This window comes from Apostichopus japonicus, chromosome 2 (genome assembly GCF_037975245.1).
Source record: "Apostichopus japonicus isolate 1M-3 chromosome 2, ASM3797524v1, whole genome shotgun sequence".
NCBI lineage: Eukaryota > Metazoa > Echinodermata > Holothuroidea > Aspidochirotida > Stichopodidae > Apostichopus > Apostichopus japonicus.
The window spans coordinates 22,499,867-22,516,782 of record NC_092562.1 but is presented as its reverse complement, the minus strand read 5'-3'; the positions used below and the strand labels follow the sequence as shown (position 1 = coordinate 22,516,782).

At 36.3% G+C, this 16,916-nt stretch overlaps 1 protein-coding gene across 4 annotated transcripts; it reads right to left on the bottom strand.

The window, feature by feature from the left end:
- Positions 1–536: 536 nt before the first annotated feature.
- On the bottom strand, positions 537–16,903 carry LOC139982484 (mesoderm induction early response protein 1-like). Of its 4 annotated transcripts, none has more exons than XM_071995396.1 (10): positions 16,812–16,903; positions 14,825–14,849; positions 14,069–14,190; positions 13,523–13,811; positions 12,691–12,770; positions 11,058–11,127; positions 10,343–10,494; positions 7,659–7,835; positions 6,816–6,943; positions 537–6,516 (listed from the first exon to the last, which is right to left on the bottom strand). In XM_071995396.1, the coding sequence occupies exons 1-10, from the start codon at positions 16,818–16,820 to the stop codon at positions 5,976–5,978; spliced, it is 1,593 nt and encodes a 530-aa protein (XP_071851497.1). In that variant the 5' UTR covers positions 16,821–16,903; the 3' UTR covers positions 537–5,975. The 4 variants fall into 4 exon arrangements, with proteins under 4 accessions (XP_071851497.1, XP_071851485.1, XP_071851490.1 ...); XM_071995384.1 differs by lacking the exon at positions 16,812–16,903 and adding an exon at positions 15,721–16,791; XM_071995389.1 differs by lacking the exon at positions 16,812–16,903 and adding an exon at positions 15,727–16,791.
- Positions 16,904–16,916: the final 13 nt, after the last annotated feature.

The window sequence follows — 16,916 nt, the reverse complement described above, 5'->3', positions numbered from 1 at the left end:
CCCTTTCCGGGCCTTGCTAATTTGCAGATAAACGGAGAATAAATAGGTGTCATCACCAACAAAATGTGACAAATGTCAATAGGAAGATGAGAGCGCAATAAAAAAAGTAAATAATTGCGAATAAGTAAAACTGGTAAAAAGCTGAAAAGGGCACCAGCAGTCCATTTGAGTCCGTCGGGGTGGGGGGGGCATCCCCCCTGACTGTATGGACGCTCCGCCACTGGGGGTGGAGGGAGGAGGTGGTGAGCCAGACAGAAGCCACAGTACCTTGCATACTGAGTAACCATGGATCATGGCCCAGTTCCACTTGATGCAACCAGAAAGTGGTGGGGAAGGGATTTCAAGTCCCACTCTACCCAAGTATTTCTTGACTCTATTCCATTGTTCATTTATTTATACACTTGACACCACTGCCACACAAAAGCTCTGCTATGGATATGAGACATAACTGTACCAGGGGCCCATATGGTTAACATAAATGCTGTCCATATTAAAGATTGGAAGACAAAAAGAAAAGACAAAAGAATGCATTGTACTATCTTGTGATTTGTAGTTCTCTGTTCATGAAAATCTGTAAAATGCTACAGTGCTCTATTTACATTACAAAACATTTCTTTTGCTGAAGAGTGGCAATATCAGCATGAATACTGCTAGGATTGAAACTAGTCAGCCAGGAAATAAGAACCTGGTTTATAATTTCACATTTAATTAACACACCTATGTACCTGTCGGTAGTCACTGTCCAAATATAAACAACAGGCATCTCTGACAACAGCCAACATGTAATCAGTGAAAGTAAAAGACAATCCGAAAATGGAATGGTCTGTAAAGATAACACGCCAGGTATAATTTTTTCCACATTGCACCTTTACAGTTTATGTCTTCAATCAACAATCAAGCTTCAGATGTCCATTTACATTAAATCTATCAGGAAAAAAAAAAAAAAAAATTGGAAATGAGAATTGTGCAATGTTATATTTCAATAGAGATATTTGTTGATACTTGTTGTTATTATACAATTTAAAAAGTAAAATAGAAAAGAAAAAAAGGATATCAAGAACTTGTGACATTATTATTGTTAATTTACTCATTCCAAACAACAACAACACTGGGCTGATACTGCATCAAAGAATCCACTTAACTACAATAAGATTGAGACGGCCAAAATCAACAAATATGGAACTGATATAAACAATCTTGCAAAATGCAATCCAAACAAAAGCTCTGAAAACTTCATGTACGTCATTCCTTCTCAGACTATGTGCTGGTGAGAATTTATGGTGCACAATAGGTTCTCAATATTTCATATATCCAACTCCAAACAGTAGGTATTACACATACAATTATGTTTTACCCATACAATTAAGTTTAATAGGGCAGAACCAACTGGGATAGAGTTGTATACACATTTCAGGTTTGCATGAAGAGGAATTTCATCTTAAACTGATTATGGCAATGTAAATGCTACACTTATTATATCTAGTACATGCATTCAACACTATGCCCACGACAAAAGTCTGTAAAGAGTGCACTATGAGAAAGGTTTTCACTTTGAAAAGAATCCCAACACTGAGAATTTGTCTGACAGTTCCAATACAGAACAATTAAATAGTCAAAAGATTCTCAATCAACAAAGTAAGCAGGGGATAATAATACAAGTGTCACTGTGAATGATCTCAGAACTAACATATGAAATAGTTTGGGAAAGCATTGACTCTACCGAGAACTTATAAAATTTATTTTGAAGGCACTGTTAATGTGTAGGTTCTTAAAAGGATGCTACTGTCTAGACACACAGCAGTTCATATTATTCTTTCATCTTCTACCTTGCTGTGTCTAGCTAGAAACCCTTACAGATATCGAGGGACTATCTGTTTACCATAAATCTGCTTCCATCATCAATCTCTCTCTACCATGACAACCATGTGACCTCATTCCATTCACAAGGTGGCTTACAAACCCTCCCCCCCCCCCCCCCCCAACTTGAACTAGCTCATTGCAAATAGAATATTTTTTATGGGAAGCTTTCCTACAGACACATCTGAACTCACTCTTTTAACTATAAAACTACTTTCATCAGTAACTTGATACTTGCTACCAGCAGAAATATTCTACCTTCCAAAGATATACTTGGAATCATTTTTTTTTGAAAAGCTGGCTAAGATATATATATATATTATCTCCGGAAGTGTTGACAAAAGATATTGTGACCAGTGATTTAAACATGACTATACATGTATAACCTCATTATTCATACAGGTGCATTGGTTCAAAGACCTTTCACATCAAAAAATAAAAAGTAATATAGTATCCAGGCAAATTTTTTAAGGATTTCTTCTTGTCCCTAGGACAACCAAGTCTTACGCTTTGGTCGTCCCAACAGCAGACTTGGTTGTTCTAGATAAATATTGTAGCCATATGACAAAGAAAATGATCAATATTTTACTGTAGGAGAAAGTTGTAGGTTTGGTGAATAGAACACTAGGCTTTGGGATAGTAAACAAGTTTCATTCAGGTGGAGCATATGCCCTCCACTAGTTTTGTTTTTTTCATTTCCCTATCTCCAAAGTGATGGAACATTTGATGTGAACAACAAAACAACCCCAAAAACTGATTTTGGTTTTCCAAATAAAAAACGACCAGAGACGACCATTCAAAAAATTTGCTCTTCACATTAAACCGTACTCCTAAACGAGTACTTTGTCCTGATGCAACAGTACACCAGACTTTATTACCAGTCCGTTTAAGTTTAAGCCCACGCTTGGTTTGTACCTGAAAAAAACAGCCATTTTTGGGTATCAAATGATACACAGAGTAACCAAAGCTGTCTTCCTTATCTTAGCTAATGAAATAGCTGCAGCAGGAATTAACTTTTGCAAGAGAGTTTGACGAGTAAGATAAGAGAGACAGGTTTATTTACTTCGTAGATCATGTGATACCCGGAAAATTGCCATTTTGTTGCCTGGTATAACCAAGCGAGGGCTGACCAGATTTGAACTCATAACGTTACCAATCTGAACTATTGATCTAGCCTTATCCTGAAGCCCCAACATAATTCCTTGAGAGAGAAACAAATACTATATATCTGGCTGCAGTATATTCAATCTAAACTTTCATCACTTTTATCAACCAATGGTTTATTGAAAAGCCTGTTATCCAACTAGCACACTGTTTCTCCAACAATTAAAGTTGAATTAGCTTAATGCACATGTGCAATGTCATTTCATGTATGGAATAATAATAATAATAATAATATCCTTTGCCTTCTTATGGATGAGTATAAAGTTGTAAATTTTTAAACATTGAAGAGGTCAGCTATATTCTGTTACTCAGCATCTGCATTATAATCTATATTATCAGCGAAGGTGTACGCTGACTATGAACAATTTCAACCATATGAAGACATGAGAAAGAGGGGATGGGTGGGTTTGGTTAATACATCCAAGTACTATGTGCACTTATTAATCAATACAGACAATGCCCAATCGAGAAGCACTGTGATAGAAAGAAGAAAAAAAATCAAATGAACCATTCTGTACTACAAATGAAATATCATTTCACAATAGAATAATTGAAAATTCTGATTTCAGTACAGTCGTAGCTCTTTCTTGTAAACTCTGAGTAGCACACCTTACACATACTCTGCAGAAATGCAACAAATTCCATCCCTTTCTCCCTGTATATATGTATGTACATATATACATATATAAAGAACTTCCAGCCAGGGGATTCGAACCCGGTCCCATTATATATATATATATATATATACTCACTACAATTTCAATTATATCTATATATCTATATATATATTATATAATTGAAATTGTAGTGAATATTTAAATATATTATTTATATATATATATATATAATTGAAATCGTAATGAGTTGGAAAATCAAGAACAGTGAAAAACTTCCAGCCTCCACCGGGATTCGAACCCGGGCCTCCCGCTTTGTACGCGGACACCCTAACCAACTAGGCTATGGACGCTGATTGTACGTCCAGAGGTTCGAAACCGGTAAAGGAAGATCGTAATTCCACTGTATCGAACAATACTTGTTCTGTTTTTGGTGACATATTTTGCCTTACTCTAGAGATCAAACATGATGCCAACCAACTCGAAATCATATATATATATATATATATATATATATATATATATATATATATATATATATATAACATGTACAAAGGCATTTCATTAGTGATGTTCTCTTTTTCATTTCACCCAATTAACACCTGAGGTTTCTGTGTACATGCATTCATACTTTTCTGTTGCCACATGACCATGATTAGAACTTAACGGGCTGAAAAAACAAGAAGAAAAGGCATAATTCATATCAGAATCCCCAAATAAAAACAAACACTACTAATAAATTATTGTTTCAAATTACATATCATACAAATATATACAGTACCACAAATAATCTACTTACAAATATGCAACGTACAAAAGCACTGGTGAAGTACAACTAGTGTTTTACACTACCAAAAAAAAAAAGAAGAAAAATGGAACCGACTTCAAAATCTGTTCAAGTAGAAAAAAAGTCCAGCTTGGTTTGTACAAAATGAATTCTAACTTATAAGAGAAAAGTATAAATGCTTTTCCTTAGTTCAGAACAAAATTCCAAGTCACATGCAAAAAAGGATGAAATTAATCAATACTCTGAAAACAAAAGGCTTGAAAATTTTGGAATAACGAAGGTCGTACTGTACACTGATTACCTCTACAACCAAACAGTGTGCCTATTAGCAAAGACCAATAGTCCAGTGTGATATATTATCTTTGATATGGCACACACACACATCATTATCAGGTATACATAGAACAGGATCAGGATAACAGAAAGACTCACATGGTTCCGGTTTAGCTGAACAAGAAAGTAGTATGAACTTCTTTGATTCGAAAAAGAATTTTTTAGCAAATGAACAAATATTCCCATGTCAGAGCAAACATACAATTTCCTAAGATCTTTGGCAAGGTGAGATCTTACTTCAAACAAATCAAATTATAAATGTTTGGTGATGACCAATAATTCCCCCATATAGCACCTTTTTTTTGTTTCAGCTTTAAACCGATGTCACTGAGACATTAATTACAATCAAAAGTGAAGAAAACAAAGCAAGCAATGGCAAAATGACTGTACCCTCATCAAATGTATCCAAACTGCTTCTAGATGTAATGGTATTTAATAAAGTTACATTTTTACAAAACAACCATTTCTACACATTGATTTCATACTGATATGATCTCCACCCCATTATGACGTTTTGACAGATTGACATATATTCTACACCTCGCTACGATCGGCTCACATATGACAGGATTTCAACATGCCTAGGCTGACCACAGGCCTTGGAAAACAAACAAAAATGCAACACATTAAGTGTGACAGCCATATTCATTATAATGCACCTTTGTCACAGATCTAGGAGGCAACAAAGGAAAACATATCAATACACACATAGTACCCATGATAGGGGGGGGCACATCACTATTGTTTAATGTTCAAGCTGTTTACAATGGTGAGTTGAACATGATCAACTAGGCATGTTTTTCCTTTTAGGGAAGAAAAAAGAAAAGGTAAGATGAACTAAATATTAAAAAATTTCAAGGGAAGGTTTGGGACACATCATGAAGACTTTGTTGCTGAGCCTAATACTTTTGTACAAACAATACACATCAAAAATATACAGATCTATATATGTATGTATATATATATATTTAAATGTATATGTTTATCTCATCTAGATGTCGCTTCCTGTAAGCATCAGACAAGTATTCCATCTTGACATCATTGTGATGTAAAATAGACGGCAATCACATCAGATTACCTTCCGTTAAAGCTTCACCATATCTATCGGTATCACATCCTTCTCACAACTGTGGTGTTTTAAACAAAAAAACAATTATTGTAACTCCATGAAACTCGGTTCTCTCTTCCACAAAACTATGGCCTTAATCTCTGACACATCATTAACTCGGCCAAGGATAATTTGCAGGAGTTGAGTTATTTGAGTTGGAAGACTGAATCTCTGTCCCATTGAATTCAGTGACGGGTTCACTGACTGGTCGTGGTGGGATGTTTTCACCATTGTCACTTATTGGTCCATGAGCAGTTGATATAAGTTCCTGAGTTATGCGGTTTGGATTCTGTAAAGATCCTTCGAGTAGATCTGGAATGGCAACTAGGGAATCCAAATTCTTCAATATTTCAGCTTCCACCTCCTTGTCCAATTTATACCGTTTGATGGGTGGACCCATGTCCCGCCCCGTTGGAATCTGCTCTGAGACTCGAGTGAGCCGGACAGACCGGTCATCAGAATGAGACGTTTCCTTTGGTAAATCGCTGGTCACAATACCTCCAATCTCGGGTGAGTTTTGAAGTTCCATGGATCCCCCATTTACTGATGGGAGCACCGTGGGTTTGTTTAGTCTATTGCGATCTAGCATTGAATGAGCTGGAGTTGGACTTAAAACACTCTCAGAGTCATCCAGAAATCTGTCCATGTAATCACTGAAAGAGAACATGAGAACAGTTCAAGTTTATATGATAACTTCAACTTACAAGAGTGATGGGGGAATAAAAACAACCCTGCTCCTACCATGAATATGTTCACTGCCTTCAAAACATCTTTGTTCGACATACCTGTCAAAGAATGATTATTCCATGTTCTCTTATCAAGCTACAGCCACAACCACAATGCCAGAGAGAAGTTGAGATTTCAGGCAATTCAACCCCCTCCCCTCCTCCCCCTCCCCGCAATAATTGCACTGCAGACCCTGATGCTAAGAAAACCTGTTGGCCAAACTTACGTTATACCAGGGTGGACGTGATATTTCTTCTTCGAAAGTCTTGTTATATGAGAAAAGGCATCGTGTCTTTCGGTCTTCTTCCAGAGGTAATAAAAATGTACAAGTTCTCCTACTGACCTGGTTCGGACCTGTGAAGAGAAAGGACGTTAACTAACTATGTTAAACCTTACTATTAATCTAAAGAATGCAAGTTTTCATTTGTAAGTGTCTACTGCCTAGCAAGGTCTTACCCAGAGAGGTTTATAATTACAAGTGCAGGCCTCCCATAGTAATCGTGACAAATGGCTGAATGCAAAAGACTATTTCATACAACTAGAAAAGCACTAAAATATACCGTAGTGTCCACATCAGGTACCCAGGTAACAGGGTACCCTCTTAGCATTTCCTAGGCCACAGATGTTTTTCTTCATTCTATTTTTCTTGATTTGGTTAGGGTGCCAATTTCTCTAACAAAACCAGACAGGTCATCTGTCAACGTGTTATGCACAGCTAATGGTACATCTCACACAAAAATGACAAACGTTTATGTGACTTGTGATACAACTAAATAACTCTCCAGAGGGAAATATTATCGAGTATTGAATAGCAAAATGCTCTGTCAAATTGGCAGATTTGCTAGGCAACTGCAAGGATGTGCAGCAGTTTTATAAACTGAAGTATAATTTTTTCGGTACTTTATGAGAAAGACAGTTAATAAACAGGAAGACTGATTTATAAAGTGTGAAGTTGTGAACACAAACTGTTTCCCTGAACTCTCCCTCAAAACTCTCAACAGTATATATATCAAACTGAATGATCTACACGTTTCCTCCTTAAACCTCAAAAGAATGTTGAAGTTCCTACCTTGTGTCTATGTATGAGGTAAAAGTTTTTTCCATATGTTCTGAGACCACTCTCAAAGTTTCTGCATTCCTCTTCTGACCATAGACTTAATTCGTCTGTTGGAGCTACAATCTGCATCCTGTTCCTTCTGAGGGCCTCATCCACACTGTGACCACATTGAAGGAGTATAAACAAAGCCTGAGAATGAAACAGAGATGGATTTATGTTAGTCTTATTTAAAAACCCCAAAGTACAAAACAGCTACAGAACACAAAATCAACTAAAATGATGCAAAATTGTTGAAAAACAAACACTCCAGATATTTGGATATTGACAGAAAAGCCAATTACTAAAATTTATATCTACGACAAAAATCTATGGATTTAGTTAAGTTTTATTTGAAAACCAAAAAGTAAAATATACAGACAGTGTCGCAAATACAAGGGGGTGATGGGAAATTCGCCCTTGTGAGTGCTAAAGAGCCCTTGAAAGTACAACTGCGAGGGCGTAAAAAAATATATATATTAAAAAAAGTTGCTCTGGTAATATCAAAGGGGTCAATGTATAATTACTTTTGATATATGTTCTTCACTTGTTAACACTAATTTATGTAACCAAGATTCTTTAAAACATGATATATCTTGTTTGCTACCAGTTTTCCTTCTTATGACAAGTTTTTCCAGTTCCGAGCATTCCAAATTCATTGTTTGGGAATTAAGTGTGCAAAATGGTTCCCTATCTGCACATGCATTATGTACGAAAATTTTTCATGTGGGGAGGTTGTTCACAAACTTCTTGGAGCATTTATAAAAATTACAGCACAAATATTTTAATTCTAATATAAAAATCAATTACAGTGTTGAGTTTAGGAAGTACGTCATGTGTTTTGAAGGCATTCATAAATATATTAAACAATTAAAACAATTACTGCAATAAACAAAACTTGAATAAAGTTGTAACCACTTTATTCCAAGTTTTGCAATATCAAAATTCATAAGTTAATGACTCAAGACCCCTATAGAGTTGATATGCAGAAAATCAAATCCACAGTACACGATTATCTGTCATTTTGGTAAAACATTTGCAACGACAAAAGCATGGAACTGCCGAGTTGGTTAGGCCTAACTGTGCCATACACTAACAACGGTAGGATAATATTAGGTTCGTTAATACAAAAAGGTGAAGCAACAAATGTTTCTTGCCAGAATACCAATGCACTTAAGGTGGCCAAACATATCCTAACTTATTTCTTGAGGCATGTTCTTCATGCCATCTGTCATAATTCGAAAAATTTACAACAATTTAAGGAGTTTTGAGACAAGGTTGCTATTATAGCTACAATGATTTGTGGCAAACAGTTTTAAGATTTTCACTGAACACCAGTTGCGAGTGGAACATAGATGCTTTGTCAACCTTAGATTTTCATTGCGTGAATATTGCTTCCATTAGGTAGTGTAATAGAGTAATAGTGACATTTTTCGTGTCCCATTCTGTAGCTTAACCAAAGATAATATTTTGGGAAAATATACGAAGTCACGCTAAATCGAATAGCAGCTCAAAGTTGCAGGGAGGTACTGCATAGGCTCACGACTAGCGCACACCTACCTACTGTATAGTATATATATGCCTAAGCAAGTGTTTACATACAAATTCAGTGTTGATAGAAAGCGTTGATCAGGTGGGTTAATTGTGTTCTTTTAGTGAATATTTCGTGAATGCAGTCTGCAGGTAATTACAATGTTGTTTAATATATTACTATAAAATAGCCCTCGCAAACAAAAAAGTAGCCCGCGAAGAGGCATTCACACAGGCTCTTAGTTCTTAATTCTGACCCTGACTACAGAGCACAAAATTAAACTACAAAATACATACAGAGCACAAAATGAATTGAAATGATGCAAAATTGCTGTAAAAAAGAAAATAAACACTGGAGCAATTTGGACATTACTAACATATATTTCTATGGCTAAACTCTACGGCTTGATGTTTGTCTTAGAAACCAAAACGTACAAAATACATACAGAGCACAAAATGAATTGAAAAGACACAAAATTGTTGAAAAAAATAATGCAGGGATTTGGATATTGACAGAAAAGTCAATGCCTAAATCGGTCTCTGATAGATATCCCATTTTGCCTGTACGATTTGTGAGTTGAGCGGGGGCGTCCATCCCATTGAAAAGTGGGAGGGGGGGCATAAATGACTGAACATGGATAAAACAGAGGGACTGTGCACGTAGCGCTTTGGCATAAAGCCTTTATCAGTTGGAGTCCAGGGCCCACTTGAGGGCCCCTGTTAGGGTCCAGGGTGAAGCCCTGATGGAGGCCCAGGAGACAGACTCACATCTCACTTCAAGTTTTCTTCTGTTTGGTCTCTGAATTGATATGTCAGTCCTAAAAAATATTTTAACAAAAGTCACATCTGACAAGTGATTAGATTTAAATTAAGAAAGACTCATCTATCTCACATCCGGGTGTAACTAGGGCCTTCATCATGACTTAATAACATAAACTTAAGCCAATACGGAAACCTTATCAAACTTTGCATCTTGTGTGTTGCTTTGTAAAAACAAAACCTCCCATTGTCCATCTGAAACACCCCCGGTGGTATAGAAGCTCTTATTATCAGGAAATATGAGTTTTGGAACATTTTTTTTCCAAAATAGAATCAAACAATCAATCTTACTCTCTACCCGTCACTCTCACCTTTTCGTCATCTCTGACATGAGTTCCGCTTGGAATGGAATTACCATCTTGTGGACCGTGGCTGGGAAGTTGAATCTGACTGAGGAAATCTTCAACATCACCGTCTTCAAGTTTGGATGGATCCCACAATAGTGCATCTTCATTTTCATAAACTGGACGACAAAAAATAGACAAGAGTGACGATTCGAGGACAGATTGTTGCTGTCGCTGAAGTAAAATCACTATTTGTTGAAGGATTTATGATTTGCATGCATGGGCCATTAAGTTGGAAGTTGCTTGGGAATGTACATGAGCTGCTATATGGCAGACTCAGTAGGAAGCATGCATTTACTAATTATCAATAGGTCTGAAATTAGCAGTCTTCATGTCCAAAAAAGGGACAAAAAGACACTTGTAAAGAAGAATGACCAGCTTGAGAGGCAATACAGCAATATCACAACTTGTGTTATGTCTCAGCAAAATTCCTTATTCATAGTCCTGTGCAGACTATTTTGTTCAACCATTACAAAGTAAACAATTTACCTTAGACCTACTGAAAGTGATGATGGTTTCTGTCATCACCAGGACTATGAATAATGCACAGATGAGAATAGACTGAATGATCTAAAGATGATCATTGTGTCTGAGCTTGGTATGTGCCCATATACATGGCCAAGACCTGGGTTCTACTGATTCACTAGATAATTTTTGTAAGGGATCAAATGAAACTTCCTACCTGGGCCGTCATCGTAGGGACTTAGCCCCTCTGGAACTGCAGCCTGAAAGTCTCTACCGACATTTATATCCTGAGCAAATAACAGAAAAGACAAAGGTTTATATAAAAACATCTGGTATAAACAACCATACCTAATTTTCCAAGTCAGCACATATCAACTATCATGTAACGCAATGACAGCCTATATTATTATTATCGTGTGAAAGTGACATTTCTGACAACGCACAGTTATTAAGGGCTTTTGACAGAATTATTCACTTCGAAAAGCATTTTTTTGTTTTGTAGACGTGTAATACAAACAATAGACATACAAGACAATCGCTCGATCACAAAATAATCATAATTTGAATGGAAAAGAGCAGCGTAAATAAATGTTATATTTTGAATAGAAGGTTTGATTTGTGTTCTTTCTAAGTTTACACCGAGCATGCTAAAAATCCTTCACCTGAATAATTAGTCAGGTTTTTTTTTTTCTTTCTCTTCAGACGACTAGATTTCAAAGAATGTTTGCATTTTTCAGGGGGGTGAAATATTTGAATATTAACTTAATATTCAAAGGCACAAAGTTATGCTGATCTGCCTTGTATGACAAGTTACCCAAAAATAAATTCCCAACAACAGCAACAAAAGGTCATAGTTTCTTCCACCTTCAGATACATGTTACTTTAAAGTAAATTTTTTAGTGGTAGTCAATTGAGTACATGAAAAAAAAATGCCAGTCCTTGTTTGGGGAATTTTCATCCTATGATTCAGGTGAAGTGAATTTTTGAACCCCACGCCAACTTAATCTAATATATTTTGAACAGTGGAGAACCATGAGCGACGGTAACGTCATCGCGGCACTTTGTTTCGGGGGCTGTGGGGATGCTATCATTAGCAAGCTTCACTATAACGAGGAAAATTAAAATTTCTGAAAGTAAAAGAGCGATTTAGATGGAAAATTTCCCGGTCAAGTTGCAAGTTAGAAATCTTAAAACGTTCCAGAATTCCCTAACTGTTCTTCTTCATAATGTTGTTCAGATATTTGGTATTATTTGGTATTTGAGAGAGTTTTTGAATCACAGCCGCACGCAAAGTCTGTACACATTCCTGTGAATTGTATCAAGGCCAAGCGTAGAGTGAGATCTTTTGCATTCACAGCAGTACGTGAAGTCTGTACACATTCCTGTGTATTGTATCAAGGCCAAGCTTAGAGTGAGATCTGATCGAGTCTGACCAATGTGCCGCACTAACGTCACATCTCAGCATTAGTCAGCGTTAGATTAAAATTTACCTGGCAGGATGGGCCAACATTTCAAGCAATTTATCACAGAAAAATCAAATTCATCAGAGGGCAACGCTTCGGGCGATACAAAGACAAAAACTGATATGACCGAAGGACTGGATACCATTTTTTCACTAAAAATTTCCTTTAAGACAATTCTTGGACAAACTCGGTAACTTCAAACTCTGATTAACAAGATAATATCATAACATATCGACAATGCTGTTCTGCCGAGATAACCTCTATTGTTTGATATTGATAAGCCTAGCTGGGACTTTGCAGTTGCAGCTGCTTTTCATAATTGACATGATCCTAACACAACAGCCTTGAAGCCTGTCCATGATTATATGTGTTGAGGGAAGAACTTACCTTCTTCCATTCATCAAGTGGCACATATTCAGAATCTTCTGAATCCATATCAGATTCATCGTCAGGTCCAGCGGTTGAAGCTGATGTAAAAGTAAGGAGAGAAGGGTACCAAACATGATTACAAGTAAACCTTTTCGACATAACATGGATAACCCTTAATGGATTATGACCTACTTTTTCAAGCCTTTAAATATTTAGTTTATCGCTATAACATATTTGTAGGAAAACTTTCGGCAAATTTATAAGGAAACAGATTTCTTAATTATGAACCTTCTGTCAGAGATTCAAATACACCTTTTTGGTCATGTTGTAGATATTGTGAGCTTAAATCAGAAGGCCAATATGCTTGATATCCTGCCATGTTTTATAAGAATACTTAATTTGCCACTGCACAAGATTTCCAAGATCATTTATGAGTGATCTGAAAGGTTCTTACAATAATGCTGATTTATCTTGTTTATAAGTTTCCAGGCATTGACTACAATTGACCTCAAATGACCTTTTACTGCCACAGAAAGCAGTAGGATTTCTTTCACTCACTACAGTGGATCTTTTGGCTTTATCATGTTTTCTAGGTTTTCAGTCTTTGACATCTGTTGACCAATGCGAAGTTCACCAAAGCTTCACGTTTGTGGTTACTGTGTGTACAAGAATTTCAGACTTTCACCTCTGACATTGACCTTGAAGAACATTTACCCCAAAAGCAGTTCTCTAAAAGTGGTGCTACCTACCACACTTAGATGATTTGATATATTCCATGCAAAAAGTTCATCCAAACTTTTTGTGGAGTTGTTGTTTACAAGGTTTCTAGATTTTCCAGCTTATAACTTACATCTCAGAAGTCTGTGCGTTCCATGTCCAAATGTCCCTTCACCGTTCCCTTGGAAACCGCTCTCGGGACTTTTCTCCGGGGTGTCCTCCTCCTGCTCCTCCTCCTCCTCCAGCTTGGTTTCATCTGGGAGAAGGTCCCTGGCCACTTCTTCTTTATCAAGAGACAGGTCGTTGCTACTGAGGATCTCTCCTGTGCTGTCATCCGTGTCGTCGTCATCATCCACAGGACTACCAGCATTGCCAGCTGGATAGTACATAGCTATTAGATCAGCAACAGGGATGTCGGCTTCCTACAACAGAAACAGATGATAAAGGTTTGTGAAGTTTATGACTCAGAGTCAACACATAAATATACACAGCACCAAGAGAGAGAGAGGTGCATTTACACCAACCAGATCTATGATGCATTTTCTCATTTTGCAGCTACATTAAAATATTTTGCTCTTTTATGGAGGGGTGAGAAAACAGCAGGGTTGCATTGGGCTAATGTATGTAAATTTTCTGTAAACTGCAATGTATTATTTTGTAGGTCACAATCAGATCTTACCTGTTGTAAGTCATCTAACTCGTTGGTAAAACTCTCCCTACTGTCCAATTGCTCCTCCTCTTCTATCGTTCTTTCGTCATCGTCTGCTGTTTCACCTTGAAAGTCAAAATCTCCATCAGATTCTATCCATAAATAAAAAAGAAACCATTGAAAATGAATGAAACTACACAAACCCACAGTGACAAGATAAAAATGTTCTAACATCGTGGACCTGTCCAGATACAATTACTTGAGTTTTAAAGCAATTCAAATTAAATGTCCTGGGAAAACTGCTGTGCACCACAGTAGGACTGGTATTGAGGAATTTTTTGGGAACTTATGTAGGTTATCTGGAAGCATGCTTGGGTTATCAAATAAAAAATAAAAACCAGAGTTTTAGTGTAAAAAGAGAATTTAGCAGTAACCCAGACTTGAGGTAAAATACTCACTACTTACTCTTGGGAATAGATCCAACAATAGTATTTGACATAAGGCCTACTTTCTATCAAAGTTTCTAATGTTACTCTCCATCTAAATACCATACGAAATGAAACCTCCAGAGACCAAAGATTTAGCAATATTATTAAGCGAATCTGGCATGAAATAGTTTCAGAGAGCATATGATCTCACTACTTACGTTCTACTGATAGAAAAACTTTACAACCACACATAATTACTGTTGTGTTACCACTTGGGAAAAAACAGAGTTTCCCATTAATATGCTTATAAATGAGAACATTCAAATAATTTAGCATTTTATAGTAAGGAGGAACTTACCAGGGCTAACAGCCTTCAACGATACCTATGAACAAAGTGACAAAGATGTATGTGCATGATCAACACTGGTAACATACTAAGTATCTCAAGATTACAACACTTTTATGTATATAATGCTCAAATAACCTTTCAGAAAACCTAACGTCACAAGTAACAGTACAAAATTATTGAGACCAAGACTTAACTATCTTACAATGCAGGTAATAATTTATCTACTGTAGCATAACAATGTTCAACATGAGTAAAAAGCTACAGAATACCAGTACAATCACATATTTTGTACACAGAGTACCATTGTATTCTATCCAATTTAAACATAAAATGCATTAACTTACAAATTGCTATCAAACATGTAAACTGTAACTTAGTCCTTGTCAATCGCATTCTAACTGTGATTATTTATGACAAGAGGTATATACATCATAAACAGGAACGCAGATTGGAGTAAATTCTCTGTTTGCTGTAAGCTTTCTCAGGAGAGTAAAGTTGAAATTCCAGTCAATTACTGTACGAAATCTTCACAATGACCAAATTTCTTCAGGAACTTTCCTGGTCAAAATTGAGTCAAATACAATATTTAATCAGAAAATTATGTTTGATTCGGCAGTTTGGCATATACATACTTTTAAAGCAGAATCTTGCAAACATAAATTTAAAGAATGCTTGGGTTCATTGCCAATACCGCTTTGTGTAGCCAAACATTAACATAAGCTCCAAAGTATAAACCTTTTTGGAGATTTGCAATGGGCCTTGACACAAAAGAATGAGACTGATATTGATAGTAGCATATATGGCTAATTCCTGATGCTAAGTACACAAATATTCTTTTGAAGCTTTGTGCAATTAAAATGATTTGTACTTCTAAAGCCTGGTCCTAAATTAGAACAACAATTAACATCTACATCTACATCGGTACTCTGCAATAGACTGGTGTCCATCTCGCAAAGGATGATTAGTGACATCTCCAAGTCATGTGTTGCATATTAAATCTCTGCTAAGTACCTAGATGTTATCACTTTGAAATTGTCAGCAGATGTTATTGAAATCTAAGCAAGTCAAACTTCCCTTAATTTGCCCATGCATCTTAGTTTGCTGTATTATTCTGGTAAATTATTTCCTGAACGTTTCAAATATAAAATCTGTGTAGGAAAGATCAGAACTTGCAATAGAAAAAACAAATAAGGCCTACAACTACTGTACAATGGGTACCAATGCAATCACCATATTCTTACTTTAATTTATACCCTGACCTTAACTAGTTAGTAAAATAGCAGTATTAAAAAAAAATTAAATGACAGTTATTAAACAAGTTAAATTTCAAGAAATCACCCAAAGGGGCCTATATTTACAATCACAATTATTTTCATACTAGGCTAGCCAAGTTAGGCCAAATGTATGGTCAGTGTACTGTAGAATGTGTTTGGCCAGCCAAAGTAAGTTAGGCTCAGCCTGCTTATGAATATCATCAGTATGACATGTATGAAAAGTATATGCAACTTTGGCCTTAGAAATGTAGGAGATGAGACCATATCTTCCAAATTTTGTCAAAACACACAAAATCTGCGCAGAAAATGTGTGAACTAAGGTGAATTATTGCATAACTATAATTCCAATGTAATGCAACAGTACTAGGCTAGTAATGAGTATTTGTAATGTAGCCTAACGTTAGTACTGGTAGTAACTTAGTGCATAGTGCGAGCGGACCAATAATACGAGTCACGTAATGAAACTTTCCGATGAGCGGTTTACTATGTAAAGCCTAAGCATATTATCCATTAACTAAACGTGTTAGGCTACTGATTTATCATTGATTGAGCTATCTGCGCTTTCACAGTGTAACAAAGAACTTCAATTATATATCTCTAATGTTCACGATGATAACGAAACATTTCTTATGCTAGGCCGACAACGAAGAGATTCATCAACAACAAAAATTATGCGAGTGTTCAAGATACATGGAGACTACAGTGAACCGAAAATTACGTACCTCCGCCATTATTAGGATACTAATATGGGATAGGCTAGATTTTACCTGTGACCTGCCTCAACCGGTTTGGACTCTTCTATGTCAAGGCAGCTGTGATTGGTCGAC